General features: G+C 41.4%; 1 protein-coding gene and 1 long non-coding RNA gene across 9 annotated transcripts; both read right to left on the reverse strand.

Moving 5' to 3' along the window:
• Positions 1-410: 410 nt before the first annotated feature.
• On the reverse strand, positions 411-9,328 carry LOC143006738 (NLR family CARD domain-containing protein 3-like). Of its 8 annotated transcripts, none has more exons than XM_076157995.1 (13): positions 8,591-9,328; positions 7,371-7,522; positions 5,512-7,291; positions 5,117-5,290; positions 4,591-4,764; positions 4,108-4,281; positions 3,445-3,618; positions 3,019-3,192; positions 2,442-2,615; positions 1,680-1,853; positions 1,085-1,258; positions 909-940; positions 411-781 (listed from the first exon to the last, which is right to left on the reverse strand). In XM_076157995.1, the coding sequence occupies exons 1-12, from the start codon at positions 8,671-8,673 to the stop codon at positions 919-921; spliced, it is 3,429 nt and encodes a 1,142-aa protein (XP_076014110.1). In that variant the 5' UTR covers positions 8,674-9,328; the 3' UTR covers positions 411-781; positions 909-918. The 8 variants fall into 8 exon arrangements, with proteins under 8 accessions (XP_076014110.1, XP_076014109.1, XP_076014108.1 ...); XM_076157994.1 differs by having other exon boundaries at positions 905-940; XM_076157993.1 differs by having other exon boundaries at positions 411-785; positions 905-940.
• Positions 9,329-11,972: 2,644 nt separating this feature from the next.
• Positions 11,973-13,112, reverse strand: LOC143006753 (uncharacterized). The gene is made up of 3 exons (XR_012964335.1): positions 13,039-13,112; positions 12,363-12,452; positions 11,973-12,085 (listed from the first exon to the last, which is right to left on the reverse strand). It is a non-coding gene; the product is annotated as an uncharacterized LOC143006753 (long non-coding RNA).
• Positions 13,113-15,345: the final 2,233 nt, after the last annotated feature.

Genomic DNA, 15,345 nt, shown 5'->3' on the forward strand with positions numbered 1-15,345 from the left:
CTGCTGACACCCTTAAAGATTGTGTAAGAACCTGGTGAGCGGTCAGTATCACACGGTTACCTGATACAGCTATCAAATGGTCACAAAACAGTCACAGCAAAGTCAGAGGCCTTCAGAGAAAAGGCCAGTAGAGAAATGTGATTTTTTTCCCCCCATGACAGCATCAAACAAAAAAGAAAGATTCACACAGAAAAGAAAACCCCTCCCATTGGTTTGGACCAATGTCGACCATGACAACACCAGTACCATGAAAAACAGGAAATGCCTGACTGGCCTCTCCCAACAGTAATCCTGCATTTTAATAAAGTTCAAACCAAGTGGACAGTACGGGAAAGTTCTGACCCACTTTGATAAGAAGAAGAAGACACAGCAAGACACAACAAATAGGATTATATAGGATTATACCCATTTTATTACCCAACAAGATTTATATGTCAATGAACAAATACGTAAATAAATGTTCTCATAAAGCTTTTCTCAAAAGCATTTTACAATGATCTCACATTTACTGTTCATACACTGATGGCATGTAAAAATGTGTTTATAAAAATAAACTGATGGCACGGGCAAACTATGCAAGGAGTCAACTTGCACATCAGCAGTTAGGGGTTCAGTGTCTTGCTCAACAACACATTGACAGGGAAGGAAGAGCACAGAATTAAACCAGCAAATTTCCCATTCCAAGATGACCAGTCTACTATCCAGAGCCTGTTTGACCCCTTTATCCACCATCCAGTTAACATTGTGCATGTTATTGAATGTGGGTTGAGTGATGATATGTCTGCCTTTCAAATATCACACAGAACACACATTGGATAAAATCAATGACAGAAGGATGTTAAAACATGTTTGTCTAAAAAACAAAACAAAATTGATAAATGATGATCCTCATCTGAATACTTACGTACTGTCAGGCTGTCAGCTTTTTTCAATGTTTGTGCTATAAAGATAAACAACAAGTCGTCTTCATGTCAGTTCAACCACACTGCTGATGACAGAGCTTTAACAGGAAGTACTGGACCTTTACTTTGATACTTAACACTAAACTGCTGAGACGCAATCAACTGACTGCAATACTACTGACCTCAGATTCTCCAGTCTATATTTTGGATTCTTCTGAAGATCAGACAGCAGCTTCACTCCTGAATCCTGCAGTTTGTTATTTCTAAGATCCAGCTCTCTCAGGTGGGAGGGGTTGGACTTCAGAGCTGAGGCCAGAGAAGCACAGCCTTCATCTGAGAACTCACAGCCTGCCAGCCTGCAGAGAGACCAGGATTTCAACAAAACAATAGTGATGGTCAACTATACATTTGATACATTGAGATCAACATGTTAATTATACCAGCTTTACTTTTAACTGATTGATTTTCATTTCAAATTTGTGGGCAAAATTTGAGACAAATAAAATCTTTGAGGGCATAGAACAACTTTTTAAGGTATTATTAAACTTAATTGAAAATGGCTGCAAAAGTGTGCTGTGTCCTATACATTTGCTGTGCCAGTGCATTGAGCACGTCAATGACTGGATATGCTAGAATTGTCACATAAAAGTTTGTAAATCAAGGAAAACTGCATGAGTAGCTTGTGGTGAAAAGTAGCTCCTGGTTTGAAAAAGGTTGGAGACTCCTGGAAATAAAAGCCACACACAACATTTAAGGATCTATGGTGAATGAACTGACCCAAGAGTCTCCAGTTTACAGTTTGGACTCTCCACAAACTTGGACAGCAGCTTCACTCCTGAATCCTGCAGCTGGTTATCGCCCAGCTTCAGCCTTCTCAGATGGGAGGGGTTGGACCTCAGCGCTGAGACCAAAGAAGCACAGCCTTCCTCTGACATCTGACAGCCAGACAGACTGCAGAGAGACCAGGATTTCAACAAAACGCTGCTGATGATCAACTGCAAGGAAGAAGGTGTGTGCGTTTCCCCTCAGAAACAAGTGAAAATCCGATTTTTTTTAAATATCAAATACAAATAAATAGAAATACAAAAAAAGATGACAAAAATAACAATGACATAGGAAAAATCACTAATAAATATATAGTGCTTTGCATGGTTAACTAGCAACTGTGACCCTTCCCATGGCTTTCTTGGAAGATTAATATAAACTGGTTAAAAAATAAACCTGATATTGAACTACGGATGGCAAATTGTGCTGTTTTAGCTGAATAGATCACAACTCAAATTGGCTGCTGAAGACATACATATAGGAAAAGATTAACAAGTGTATTAAATGTGAAGCTCTAAACGCAAAAGGGTATCCGCTGCTGTCCTTTATATAATACAGGCCTATAATAATAGCCTGGTGTGCAATTGGAAAATCTCCACAACTCAAAAAGCTTTTCTGTTTTGTATGTTATCTTAAAGACCCCTGAATAAGGCTTCATCTGAGGGGAATAAAGACCACAGATAACATTTGAGGATTTATGGTGAGTGATCTCACCTCAGATTCTCCAGTTGACAGTTTGGACTCTCCACAAACTCAGACAGCAGCTTCACTCCTGAATCCTGCAGCTTGTTATAACTCAGCTCCAGCTCTCTCAGATGGGAGGGGTTGGACCTCAGAGCTGAGGCCAGAGAAGCACAGCCTTCATCTGTGATGTGGCAATGTGTCAGCCTGCAGAAAGACGAGGATTTCAACAAAACACTGCTAATAGTCGGGTGAAAGGGAGAAGGTAGTTCTTCATGTCAGGGTGTATAAGTGCCTTCAACAAGCTCATCCAAAATCATTGAACATTAATAAAGAAAAACTCTAAGTATAAATTTGATTTCAAAATTTGCTGCACAAACTTTGTAGTTTATTGCAATAGAAGAAATAAACACTTTTACACACCCCTTCTTCACCTTTGTGCTTGAGGGAAAAGGATGCTTTTTTGTGCAGACGCAAAAAGAGCAGTACTAAAAAATGACCCAAAGTCCCAAATCTGAATCACAGATATCTGTCTTTGAATTAATAAAGACCCCTGAAAAAGACTCTTCATATGAGGGGAATAGGCTACAGACAACATTTGAGGACTGACCTCAGAGTCTCCAATTTACAGTTCGGACTCCCCACAAACTCAGACAGCAGCTTCACTCCTGAATCCTGCAGCTTGTTTACACTCAGCTCCAGCTCTCTCAGATGGGAAGGGTTGGACCTCAGAGCTGAGGCCAGAGATGCAAAGCCTTCATCTGAGACCTGACAGTATGTCAGCCTGCAGAGAGAGGGGGAGTTACACAAAACACTGATGATGGTATGGCATGCATGCGTGCGTGTGTGTGTGAGTTTTTTGTCAAAACTGTTTTTAATGAGCAGCTAAAGGAAAACATGTTGGTTTATATGTTTCTGAGTAGCTTGTGGCCAATTAGATTTTTGAAAAGTTGCTCCTGGTTTGAAAAAGGTTGGAGACCCCTGGAAGAGGCTCTTTACCTGTGGGACATTAAGAAGTTATGGTGAGTGAACTGACCCCAGAGTCTCCAGTTTACAGTTTAGACTCTCCACAAACTCAGACAGTCGTTTCACTCCTGAATCCTGCAGCTTGTTATAACTCAGCTCCAGCTCTCTCAGATGGGAGGGGTTGGACTTCAGAGCTGAGGCCAGAGAAGCACAGCCTTCATCTGAGAACTCGCAGCCTGTCAGCCTGCAGAGAGACGGGGATTTTTAACAAAACACTGCTGTTGGTCATGTGAAAGGAAGAAGGTGGATGTTATGATAATTTGTAAAACAAAAAAATAAAAAAATCTTAACCTGCTTTATCTTTGGCTGATTTGTCTTGAATTTGGATTTTGGATTTTAATTTCTGGCCCACTGTGATGTGATGATCAGCGGTGATATAGGAGGGGAAGCTTTTTAAAGCTAATGAAGGGGAGGTGTGTTTCTGTTATAGCATAGATTGTAAACATGTCTGAGCACAAACTCAAACTCAATGAGGAGATATTCATTTGAAACCTGCACATTGTTTTAGCGGGGCTACCTCTACACTGACTTGGCTTACGTGGCCTAAGCTTGTTTGTTCCGATGTTAGCTTTATTTTGCACCACCTGCACTGGATAGTATTACACACACACTGAACGAATTGAAGTTAATGACAATCCCAATACCTACATTCCTGTCTACAAATGTGTCTAACCTCAGAATCTCCAGTTTACAGTTTGGACTCTCCACAAATTCAGACAGCCACTTCATCCCTGAATCCTGTAGGAGGTTAAAACTCAGCTCCAGCTCTCTCAGATGGGAGGGGTTGGACTTCAGAGCTGAGGCCAGAGATGCAAAGCCTTCATCCGAGATCAGACAGAGTGACAGCCTGCAGAGAGACAAGGATTTCAACAAAACACTGCTAAAGGACAAGTGAAAGGGAGGAAGATGGTTTGTGCTTGGTTTAATTTTTAAGGTGCACAAAACAGTCCTGGTCGAGGTTGAAGGAATACTTATTCAAATAAAATTCAGACAACAATTTCTAATATAAAATAATCCGCATGGGTAGGTCATGGACAATAAGGTTTTTGAGTAGGTCCTGGTATGAAAAAGGTTGGAAACCCCTGAGAAAGACTCTTCATCTAAGAGACATAAAGACCACATACAATATTTGAGGATTTATGGTGATTGAACTGACCCCAGAGTCTCCAGTTTACAGTTTGGACTCTCCACAAACTCAGACAGCAGCTTCACTCCTAAATCCTGCAGCTCGTTTTCACTCAGCTCCAGCTCTCTTAGATGGGAGGGATTGGACTTCAGAGCTGAGGCCAGAGACGCACAGCCTTCATCTGAGATCTCACACTGTGTCAGCCTGCAGAGAGAGTATTTCAACAAAACACTTCTGTTTATCATGTAAAAGGAAGGTCTGTGTGTTCATTTTTGTTTGTTTGTGTTTGTCTATTATAGCATAGACTGTTAAAATGTCTGAGCACAGACTTAATGAGGAGGTACTGATAGAAAATGGGACTTCGCATTGTTTTCACAGGGCTAACCAGATCTCTTCAATGACTTTGTAGCTGAAGCTGTAGCTGAAGCTTGAGCAATGAGACCAAATACTGTTCAGAGTATATTATTTGTATAAAAAGTTTGTTCCATTTCAGTGGCAATTGTTATCTCACCAGAGCTACTGTAGTAGATTATTACATAGAGTCAATGTGTCTGACCTCAGAGTCTGCAGTTTACATTTTGAACTCTCCAGTCCAGCAGACAGCCGCTTCGCTCCTGGATCCCACAGGTTGTTATAACTCAGCTCCAGCTCTCTCAGGTGGGAGGGGTTGGACTTCAGAGCTGAGGCAACAACATCACAGTGGTTCACTGAGAGTCCACACCTATTAAACCTGTTAACAGATTTAACTTAGAATCCATTATTAAACCAGAACACACACTATCACTAAGTTACTGCTTTTACCCAAGAGTTAAGATATTAATAAACTAAACATTAATCATAATGGACACTGCGCAAACACCTTTACTTATAACTGAGGTATACTCTTAGGTGATAGATAGTAGATAGGACAGGATAATCTGTATGTTGATATTATTAAACATCTGGACGAACCGAGCTTTCCTGCAGTTCCTCATAGCTGGGATCAGTCTCTGCCGTCCTGTGTCCGTTGCATTGTACTTTTCCACATTCAACTCATCCAGAACCTCTTCAGACATCTGCAGCATGTAGGCCAGAGCTGAGCAGTGGATGTCTGAGAGAGTCTGCTCTGATCTCTTCTCTGACTTTAGGAACTCTTGCATCTCCTTATGTACTGAGTGGTCCTTCATCTCCATCAAACAGTGGAAGATGTTGATACTTCTGTCAGGAGAGATATCATAATCTGTCATGTCTTTCAGGTTGCTGACGATTCTCTGGATGCCCTCTGGTCCGTTCCCTGTTTGACCCAGCAGACCTCCTACATGACTCTGATAGGACTCCAGCTGCAGACCATGAAGGAAGCGGACAAACAGGTCCAGGTGCCCATTTCTACTCTTCAGGGCTTTGTTCATGGCCCTGCTCAGGAAGACATCCAGTGATGAGTTCCTGCTATATTCCCAGTCTTCTCCCAGGAAATGCTCCAGGACCTTGGTGTTCCTGTTTGTGTAACAGTGGTACATGTAGACCGCAGCCAGGAACTCTTGAATGGTCAGATGAACAAAGCAGTACACTGTCCTCTGGAGGATCAAAAACTCCTGTTGCAAGATCTCTGTACAAACCCCTGAAAACATTGATGCCTCTGGGACAAGTCCACATTGTTCCAGGTCTTCTTGGTAGAATATTGTGTTTCCTGTCTCTAGATGCTCAAATGCAAGCCTCCCCAGCTTTAGTAGGAGCTTCCTTTCCATCTCCTGACTCTGCTCATTTCCCTCATGATACTTGTGCTCTTTTGTCTGGACCATCATGAAATGTGAGTACATGTCAGTCAGGGTCTCGGGCAGCTCTCCTCTCTGATCTGTAGTCAACATGTGCCCCAGAACTGTAGCAGTGATCCAGCAGAAGACTGGAACTTGACACATGATGTGGAGGCTCCTGGATACTTTGATGTGTGAGATGATTCTGATGGACAGCTCTTCATCACTAAACCTCCTCCTGAAGTACTCCTCCTTCTGGGCATTAGTGAAGCCTCGTGCTTCTGTTAGCCTGTCAACACATGTAGGAGGGATCTCATTGGCTGCTGCAGGTCTAGAAGTTATCCAGAGGAGGGCTGATGGAAGAAGATTCCCCTGGATAAGGTTTGTTACCAGCTCATTGACTGATGCCTTCTTTGTGACATCAGACAGAATCTTGTTATTGTGGAAATCCAATGACAGTCTGAATTCATCCAGACCATCAAAGATGAACAAGACTTTACAGAAAGCAAGCTTCTCCGCTGTGAGCGTCTGTAATGTTGGATGGAAAACATGGAGCAGCATGAGAAGACTGTACTGCTCATCCTGGATCAGGTTCAGCTCCCTGAACGAAAGCAGAATCAGCAGACTGACATCTTGGTTCTCCAAACCCTCAGCCCAGTCCAGAGCAAACTTTTGCACTGAGAAGGTTTTTCCAACACCAGCGATGCCGTTTGTCAGAACGACTCTAATGTGTTTCTGTTGGTCAGGTAAGACTTTAAAGATATCCTGGCATTTTATTGAACCTTCATGGAGTGTCTGCATCTTCGATGCTGTGTCCAGCTGAACCACCTCATGTTGAGTATTGACCCCTTCACTCTGTCCCTCTGTGATGTAGAGCTCAGTGTATATCCTGATGAGGGGGGTTCCATTTCCTTCTTCAGCAGTTCCTTCAGTCACATGTTCACATCTCCTCCTCAGACTGAGCTTATGTTTGTCTAAAAGTTCATGGAGAGTGTCATCCACTGGAAGAGATAAAAAAGATAGTTGAATCAGAATTATAGCTTATGATATTGACATCGTTAGACAGATCAACAGCCTTACTCTGTACTGTTCTGGACTGACTGTATTCAGCCTTGGTTATGTTCTGGTTCTTTGAGTATGAACTGGTAGAGACTGGATCCGTTAGGACGTCTTGACACAATCCACAACAGGAAAGCTGATTCTCCACATCATCAGTGCTCCTCTTCCAATTACTGTAAAGATGAAGGCAATCAATGGAACTGATTCAAAACATTCTAAGAATACTAAAATCATCTCTACGTGATGGCAGTGTGATTTGTATTTATAGTATAACTGTTATGTCTTAATTTCTGTTTGAATTGTCATTAAAATGCGGAAAAATGTAGCGGTAGAAAAAAGGTAAATGAACAGTTAGAGTACAGTAACGTTAAACGGACAATAAGTAAATATTAAACCAAGGACTAAGGGGAGAGTTTAAAATTAACTCAACTAATTTGGCAGTGTTACAATAAGTTAATAGAATTGTGTCTGTCTGGGATGAAAAGAGGTTTGAAACTGGTTTATTCTAAGACAGTTAAGCCGTTGACACTATTAATCACAATAATAATACTAATACTATAGATACTAATACTTGGAAATAAGGTTTTCATGGTAACACTTAAATGGCTTCAACGCCAAAAGATTACAATTACCATGTGGAGTGACACAAGGATCTATATTTAACCCACCTTTATTTATTATTGATATCAACATCGTGAATAAAAATGTATTTAATTAATCGAAATGAAATTGAAAAAATCATATTGCTTATGTCTGCAGAAGTTCAATGAAAATTATATGATGTGCTATATTGAGGAAATGCACACACACACAGTACAATGACCAAAGAGTAGCATGCTCGGCAGTTACATTAATCTGTATCTCCTTCCCTCTTTTTTAAAATCTTTTTACTTTCGAGTCATTTCATGAAAATGAAAAGTACACACATCTTGCACTTGCATACACACATTATGCATCCATACATGACCACTAAAGCAAAGGAAGCAGGAGTGTTGGGCTGTGTATGCACCTTGTCCCTGTCCGCAGCACTCCCACTTGTTATCACTACGTCAACATTACTAATGAGAAAATGACTCAGAGCAGCAACAACAGAAATGGACAAAACACATCAACACAGCCATCTTAACCGCGCAGCGCAAGTCAATCTTTAGTTCAATACGTTCACTGGAAAACAGATACAGTCATTATTACTGTCACACACAGGCTGAGAGTAATAATGTGAATACTGTGGCGTCGCTCACCCTGCAGCTGCGCCTCTTTTCTTTACTGCGCTTGTTTGCCTTGGGCTGGTGAGAGAACCGAAACTGTAAAGAGCTCCGCCCATAATGAGCTCCTCCCACACTGAGCTCCTCCCACAGAGAGAGAGAGAGAGAGAGAGAGAGAGAGCTTGTACTCACCAAGATCGTCAGATCGTTTGTAGCTGTGTTTTTTAAGAAAAGAACATTGTATGTATGTCTTGTATGTGTAACATGTAAAATAAACTAACTCATCATGAGAATTAAGGAAGGTTGAAACATATGAATGGGTCATTAAAATGTACTCAGTTATTATTTCATATCAGTTTGTTTTAATCAAGCAGCTTTGATATAGTTCCTGGAATAATAATAAAGAGTAAAAACAGGGGAAAATATAAACCATCAAATCGTATGTTCTCCATTTTCAGGGTCAGTGTGTTAAAGCTGTAGGTCATCACTGTGTGTGGAAGCCCAGACCACTATCATCATTACATCATTATAAATAACAATGGGTTTTACATCATTACAAATTTACACAATCAACTGTTTTTCCAATATTCAGCCCTGATAAAACATTTTAAACCTCTAATTCTTCATTCAGAACAACATAAACCACACAAGTTTCAATTTATGCACTTTGTTATGGAAAACAACAAACTTCATCCGCAGGAAGCCCTGACCATATGCAAATCAACTGTAAATTTAGAGATTAAACACTTAAATGCTTTCATGATCCCAGGTTACTTGAACAGACAAAACTCAGCAGTGGTTTCAAGTCCGATCCCAAGTCCAGCATATACAGGCTCAGTGAATGTAGTCTGGACTCTGCGGAGTAGAATCCTGGTTTGTGAGACGGAGTAGAAGGAAAGAACACCTGCACTGTGATCCAGGTGCACGCCCACTCTGGAGTAGCGAGGGCCCGAGATGGATTTTTGGACACTGTTGTGCCTGAAAGTATAACCATCGATGTGACAGTCTAGTGCCCAAGACTTATTATTGTATCCAAAACAACTTTCCTCTCCTGCTCTGCTGATATTCTTGTATGCGACTGCGACTGAAACTCGTATCCCGCTCCACTCCACCTCCCAGTAACAACGTCCAGTCAGACCCACTGTGCCCAGGACTTGACAATTGGTGATGAATCTGTCTGGGTGATGACAATATAATTGTTTTTGTTCCGTAAACTTGATTCTTCTATTCCCTTCAGATAGTGCCAGCTTCGTGTTTGCTGTGTTTGGATCCAGTGAGATCTGTCGTGAATACGGTAAGATCTCAGCTCTGGTCCGCGGCTTTGGTTGTGGGGGTGAAACTCCCCCGTTCTCTGTGTACTGGATTTTCTGCTGAGCTGATCTGGGTTCTGTCTTCTTCAGATGTTCAACTAAATCTGCTAACACAGTGTTTTTCACCAAAGGAGGCATCGTTATCGAGCTCTGGAAACACTGAGGACAGCTGTGGATGTTCTTCTGGCCCTCTTGACCCCAAAAGCTTTGAATACAGTTCATGCAGTAGCTGTGTCCACACGGAATAGTTACTGGATCCTTCAGGATGTTGAGACAGATTGCACAGCGGAGATTCTCCATGTCCAGCTTCATTCCTCGCCCGGCCATTTTCCTCTTCTCTGATCCAAACAATGGATGTGGTTTGTCAGCTCCAACACTTCACAGAAGTTTGTATCCAGACGTCTATGAAGCTGAAGATGTGAGGAAGCAGTGAGAAGCAGGAAAGGTTTGAACAGAGTTGGTCTGGTTGTTTTTGAGGTCAGAGAGAAGAGGACAGGTTGATCAGGGTTTGCTTCATTCCAGGGAGGGGAGGGACTTCATCTCTGTTGGCATCTGTTTAACCCTTGATTACACCATCAGGTGAAGAAAATGAGGATGATGGAAAACTTGAACCTAGAAAACACCTACACATAGAATCAACACTGTAAAGGTGAACACAATTGTTTATTTCAGCTTTCACATATTGCCTCTCTATTGAATCATGGTTGTTCAGTGTGGTTGTTAAGGCATACCTAAATTGATTCTATATAAAAGCATTAGGCAGTGGCTCGCTGGCGGTATTTGGTTGCCTGACTGTTGTTGCTAGGGAGTTGCTTTGACTTCTTAGTGGTTTCTAGATGCATCTAATCAAACATAAAGTACTGGAACCCTGTCGTTTTTGCTTGTACTACTATAAACATTATTAATATTGCACTTAAACTGATTCTGCAGCAGGATTTTGGAGCGTACGTAACGCAGTGGTGAATGTAGATTAAAGTTCTTGCCAGTACTACTACTTCAGATTACTCTTAGGGATAAACAATAATGATAGATATAATAGATAAGTAATATGTAGTCAGACACATGAAAATGTCTGAAAAGGGAAACAAAGCAACAGAGGGAAAACTCAGCCAGTTATAATGACGTCAATGTGATCCTGTTACTTTAAATGACATGGCTGCTGTTAGTTTGCTAGATGACATTATTTACCATTTCAGATTGAGTCAGGTTTCAGGTTTGAGTCAGAAAAAAAAGGGGGGGTGGTGAGAGAGAGAGAGAGAGAGAGAGAGAGAGAGAGAGAGAGAGAGAGAGAGAGAGAGAGAGAGAGAGAGAGAGAGAGAGAGAGAGAGAGAGAGAGATGTTTCCTTTATCGTCTACAAAAACTCTAAATTAACTTTAATAAAATAACAAGTAGATTCTGATGAAAGTCCTTTATTACGTCTTCCTGTATATAACATACTGCTGCTATAAGGTTACATTTGTTTTATCAAGTTTGACTCACAAATCCCTGTTAAGTGGGATCATTTGTGGGATGTTGTTAGAAAGAAATGAGACATTTGCATTTGTTGCATTCATCTAAACATACTGTGCTAGTATGCAGCTACTGTGGTTTGATTCCATCGCAGCCACTCTGGTCGATGACCGTGAGTTTCTGTGTCACACCAGCAACAGTCAACTTGGCGAGCAGCTTGCTGATGATGTCATCACTCAGTTCCCGAGAGCGAGAATAGATCCAGGCGTTTGAAATAGAACCTTTGCTTTCCTCTGAGCAGTAGAAGAACACGACGTACGAGTTGTAGTCGACGGAGAGAACGTGGTAATGAACAGCTCGAGCAACTCCTACAAACAAAACAGCAGATGATGGTGGTGCAGAATATTGTTGCATTTGAGGATTTTGATAATGCTCACAGTCTTACCAGTGTATTTAACATGCAGAACACCAGTAGGGTCATGACTGTAACTTTTGAGGACAAAACCCATTGAAAATTGCTTCCCATCAGGCCTGCAGAGAGAAAGAGAGGACACAGGTCCAAGCAGCTGGGTGAGGAGCATTCACAGCATTTCCAGGTATCGAAGAAGAGACAAAAAAAAGACACGAAGGAAGATAGAAAGAAGCTGACCTGATTTTCACAAAGTTCATTTTGGCTGTGTTGTCGTCAAGAATTATGGATGTGATCCGATTACATTTCCCCTCATCCAACACATTTGGGATGGTCTGGATCAAATACCAGGTTCCCTCTGTCTACAAAGAGAAAAACAGGAGTTGTGCATCTTCTCTCGTGGCTACCAGTGAATTTGTGATGCCGCGTCGATTAAATGTTCCCTGCATGTGCCATCATTTTTATTGTTCAGTTTTGACATCATATGGAAATCTTATGAGACCCGTTGAGCTCTGAGGTAACCACCAATGCAACCGGAACACAAACTTGAAAAACTACAGGAAAGTATAGTAGCACCTAAGTAGAATCCAGTTTGAACCTCAGCAGCTGAGCCATGAGCGGACACAAACACTCATTTACCTTTCTGATGTCAAAGTCCTCAACATATGGAGGAGGACATGTGGTGATGACGTCAACGGCTGCAGCAGCCAGGAGAAGCACAAACAGGACCTTCACACCAAATGTACGAAACATGGGAAATATATAAACAACACAAAGCCTTTATGACCTCATGGCTTCAGGGAAACTCCAGTTAAAACTCCTTCAATGTGTTTTGTGGTCGCCTGCCTTCATCAGGGAGAGTCTGAGTGTCTTTCACACACAGAGCTCTGCATTTATAATGAGTCATGTGACTTCAGTGAGAGACCAATAAAACAAGGCAAACAAGGCAACTTCATTTATACAACACACACACACTATTATATGTCTTTACTGCTTATACACATATAGATAACTAACTCTACACTCTGGACATTGTGTCATTGATGTGTGTATATCTGTTCTTTTCTAGGCTTTCTCCATTGTGGATAACTTTATTGTCACTGTCTCACTGACATTGATGGACTAAGTGTTCTTTATGCGGTTCTTTTGGTGTAAATTCTCGTTCTAAAGCAGAGCTCCAGCTGTGACAGTCAGACTGGCCCTGATGGAGACAGACGATACTGAAACACAGACGCTGCAGTTCTCTGAACATGTTAAATATCATTTCAAATCTGTTAGAGATGCTGCACCACTGAATGAAAGAGACACACAGTACCTGGAATGTCTTCATATCCACGATGCCAGCAAAGACCTTCAAAGAACTATCTTCTCAAATAAGGAAAGATTCCTGTAGAAAAGTTCAACCAGAACAAATGACGTGAATACACACCTATCCAAACTCTGTGGATCAAAACAGAAAAGCAATGAAGCAGAGCAGCTCACCTTAAGCTCAGTGACAGATGAGTGCTAAAGCTGTACACTTATAAACAGTCAGATCAGCATATTGAACAGGGATGATGATAATGAGGGATTGTTTGAGAACAGGATTATTTTAGCGCTTTAAGGCATACAGCAACTACACTCTGTAGATCATGCAAGAACATTTGGTTCTGTGAAATATGTGATTTTTAAAGAAGTGACTCAAGAGAAAGTCAATTTATACTCAACGAACTCAGGCGACCACTTTGACAGATGTTTGTTGTCTGGTCTTCAGAGATGGAGACGTTTCACCTGAATTGACCTCAGACTTTCACAAATTCAAGGGAATACATCATGAACCGCACTTAGAATATCCCTGCAAGTTATTTGAGTGATCCTCCCTTAAATACACATGCACAGTGCAGAGACATGACCTCGGGATGAGTCACACACACACTGCACCTCCTTACATTAACTATGAACTGGGAAATGAAGTAAATGGGAGAAACAACAGACTGAACTTCCAAGATTATTCTACAGAAAGCTGCAGTCTGTGGCCTCAGTTTCAAGCTGGCAAAGTCACGTTTAGTTTGTGGTTTATTTGTAACAGCTGCTTCATGGTGACGTTTCCTGTGAGCAGCTCTATGGCTCGACTGGAGTAGCTTCTCAGCCAGCAAGAACAGGTGCTGCACTTCCGCCGGGTTACTTCAAAATAAAAGCACATTGTTTAAACTACATTTACTGTACTACAAACTACTCTTACCAAGTTAAATGATACAATACTACAAATATTTATACATTCTCTTTCTTTTTCTAAAGACCACATAAGACACTTGTTTATTTTAGAGCTGAGCTAGATCAGTTTGCTATATAGTATATCATATCGACCACGAAGTACTTGGTTTCAGGTTTGCGTCAAAAAAAAAGCCCATCCAAGACACACAACCTACCCTTCAGACACCAGATCCCATTGGCAGTGGGGAGCAAAGATACACACAAACAAGAATTTAGTATTTAAATAACCAGCGTTAATAATAATTTCATAAACCTGCGAGAGAGAGAGAGAGAGAGAGAGAGAGAGAGAGAGAGAGAGAGAGAGAGAGAGAGAGAGAGAGAGAGAGAGAGAGAGAGGTTTCCTTTATCGTCTACAAAAACTCTAAATTAACTTTAATAAAATAACTACATTCTGATGAAAGTCCTTTATTACGTCTCCCTGTATATAACATACTGCTGCTATAAGGTTACATTTGTTTTATCAAGTTTGACTCACAAATCCCTGTTAAGTGGGATCATTTGTGGGATGTTGTTAGAAAGAAATGAGACATTTGCATTTGTTGCATTCATCTAAACATACTGTGCTAGTATGCAGCTACTGTGGTTTGATTCCATCGCAGCCAGTCTGGTCGATGACCGTGAGTTTCTGTGTCACACCAGCAGCAGTCAACTTGGCGAGCAGCTTGCTGATGATGTCATCACTCAGTTCCCGAGAGCGAGAATAGATCCAGGCGTGTGAAATAGAACCTTTGCTTTCCTCTGAGCAGTAGAAGAACACGACGTACGAGTTGTAGTCGACGGAGAGAACGTGGTAATGAACAGCTCGAGCAACTCCTACAAACAAAACAGCAGATGATGGTGGTGCAGAATATTGTTGCATTTGAGGATTTTGATATTACTCACAGTCTTACCAGGGTATTTAACATGCATCCTACCAGAAGGATCATGATTGTAAACTTTGGTGACAAAATCCATTGAAAATTGCTTCCCATCAGGCCTGCAGAGAGAAAGAGAGGACACAGGTCCAAGCAGCTGGGTGAGGAGCATTCACAGCATTTCCAGGTATCGAAGAAGAGACAAAAAAAGAAACGAGGGAAGATGGAAAGAAGCTGACCTGATGTTCACATAGTTCATTTTGGCCGTTTTGTCGTCAAGAATTATGCATGTGAGCCGATCACATTTCCCCTCACTCATCACATTTGGGATGGCCTGGATCAAATACCAGGTTCCCTCTGTCTACAAAGTGAAAAACAGGAGTTGTGCATCTTCTCTCGTGGCTAGCAGTGCATTTGTGATGCTGAGTCGATTAGATGTTCTGTGCATGTGCCATTATGCTTTTTAATGTACAGATTTGACATCATATGGAAGTCTTATTGGACCCGTTAAGCTC

This window comes from Genypterus blacodes, unplaced genomic scaffold (assembly GCF_046128005.1).
Source record: "Genypterus blacodes isolate CSIRO-AG114 ecotype Tasmania unplaced genomic scaffold, CSIRO-AGI_Gbla_v1 ptg000076l_1, whole genome shotgun sequence".
Lineage (NCBI taxonomy): Eukaryota > Metazoa > Chordata > Actinopteri > Ophidiiformes > Ophidiidae > Genypterus > Genypterus blacodes.

Excerpts from the sequence above, each read along its gene's own strand:
- LOC143006738 (XM_076157995.1), bottom strand. The coding sequence starts at position 8,673 with ATGGGCGGAGCTCTTTACAGTTTCGGTTCTCTCACCAGCCCAAGGCAA. Across the intron at positions 7,292-7,370 it reads TCAGTCCAGAACAGTACAGA|TGGATGACACTCTCCATGAA; the intron begins GTAAGGCTGTTG and ends TATCTCTTCCAG. Across the intron at positions 4,765-5,116 it reads TGTAAACTGCAGACTCTGAG|GCTGACACAGTGTGAGATCT; the intron begins GTCAGACACATT and ends CTCTCTCTGCAG.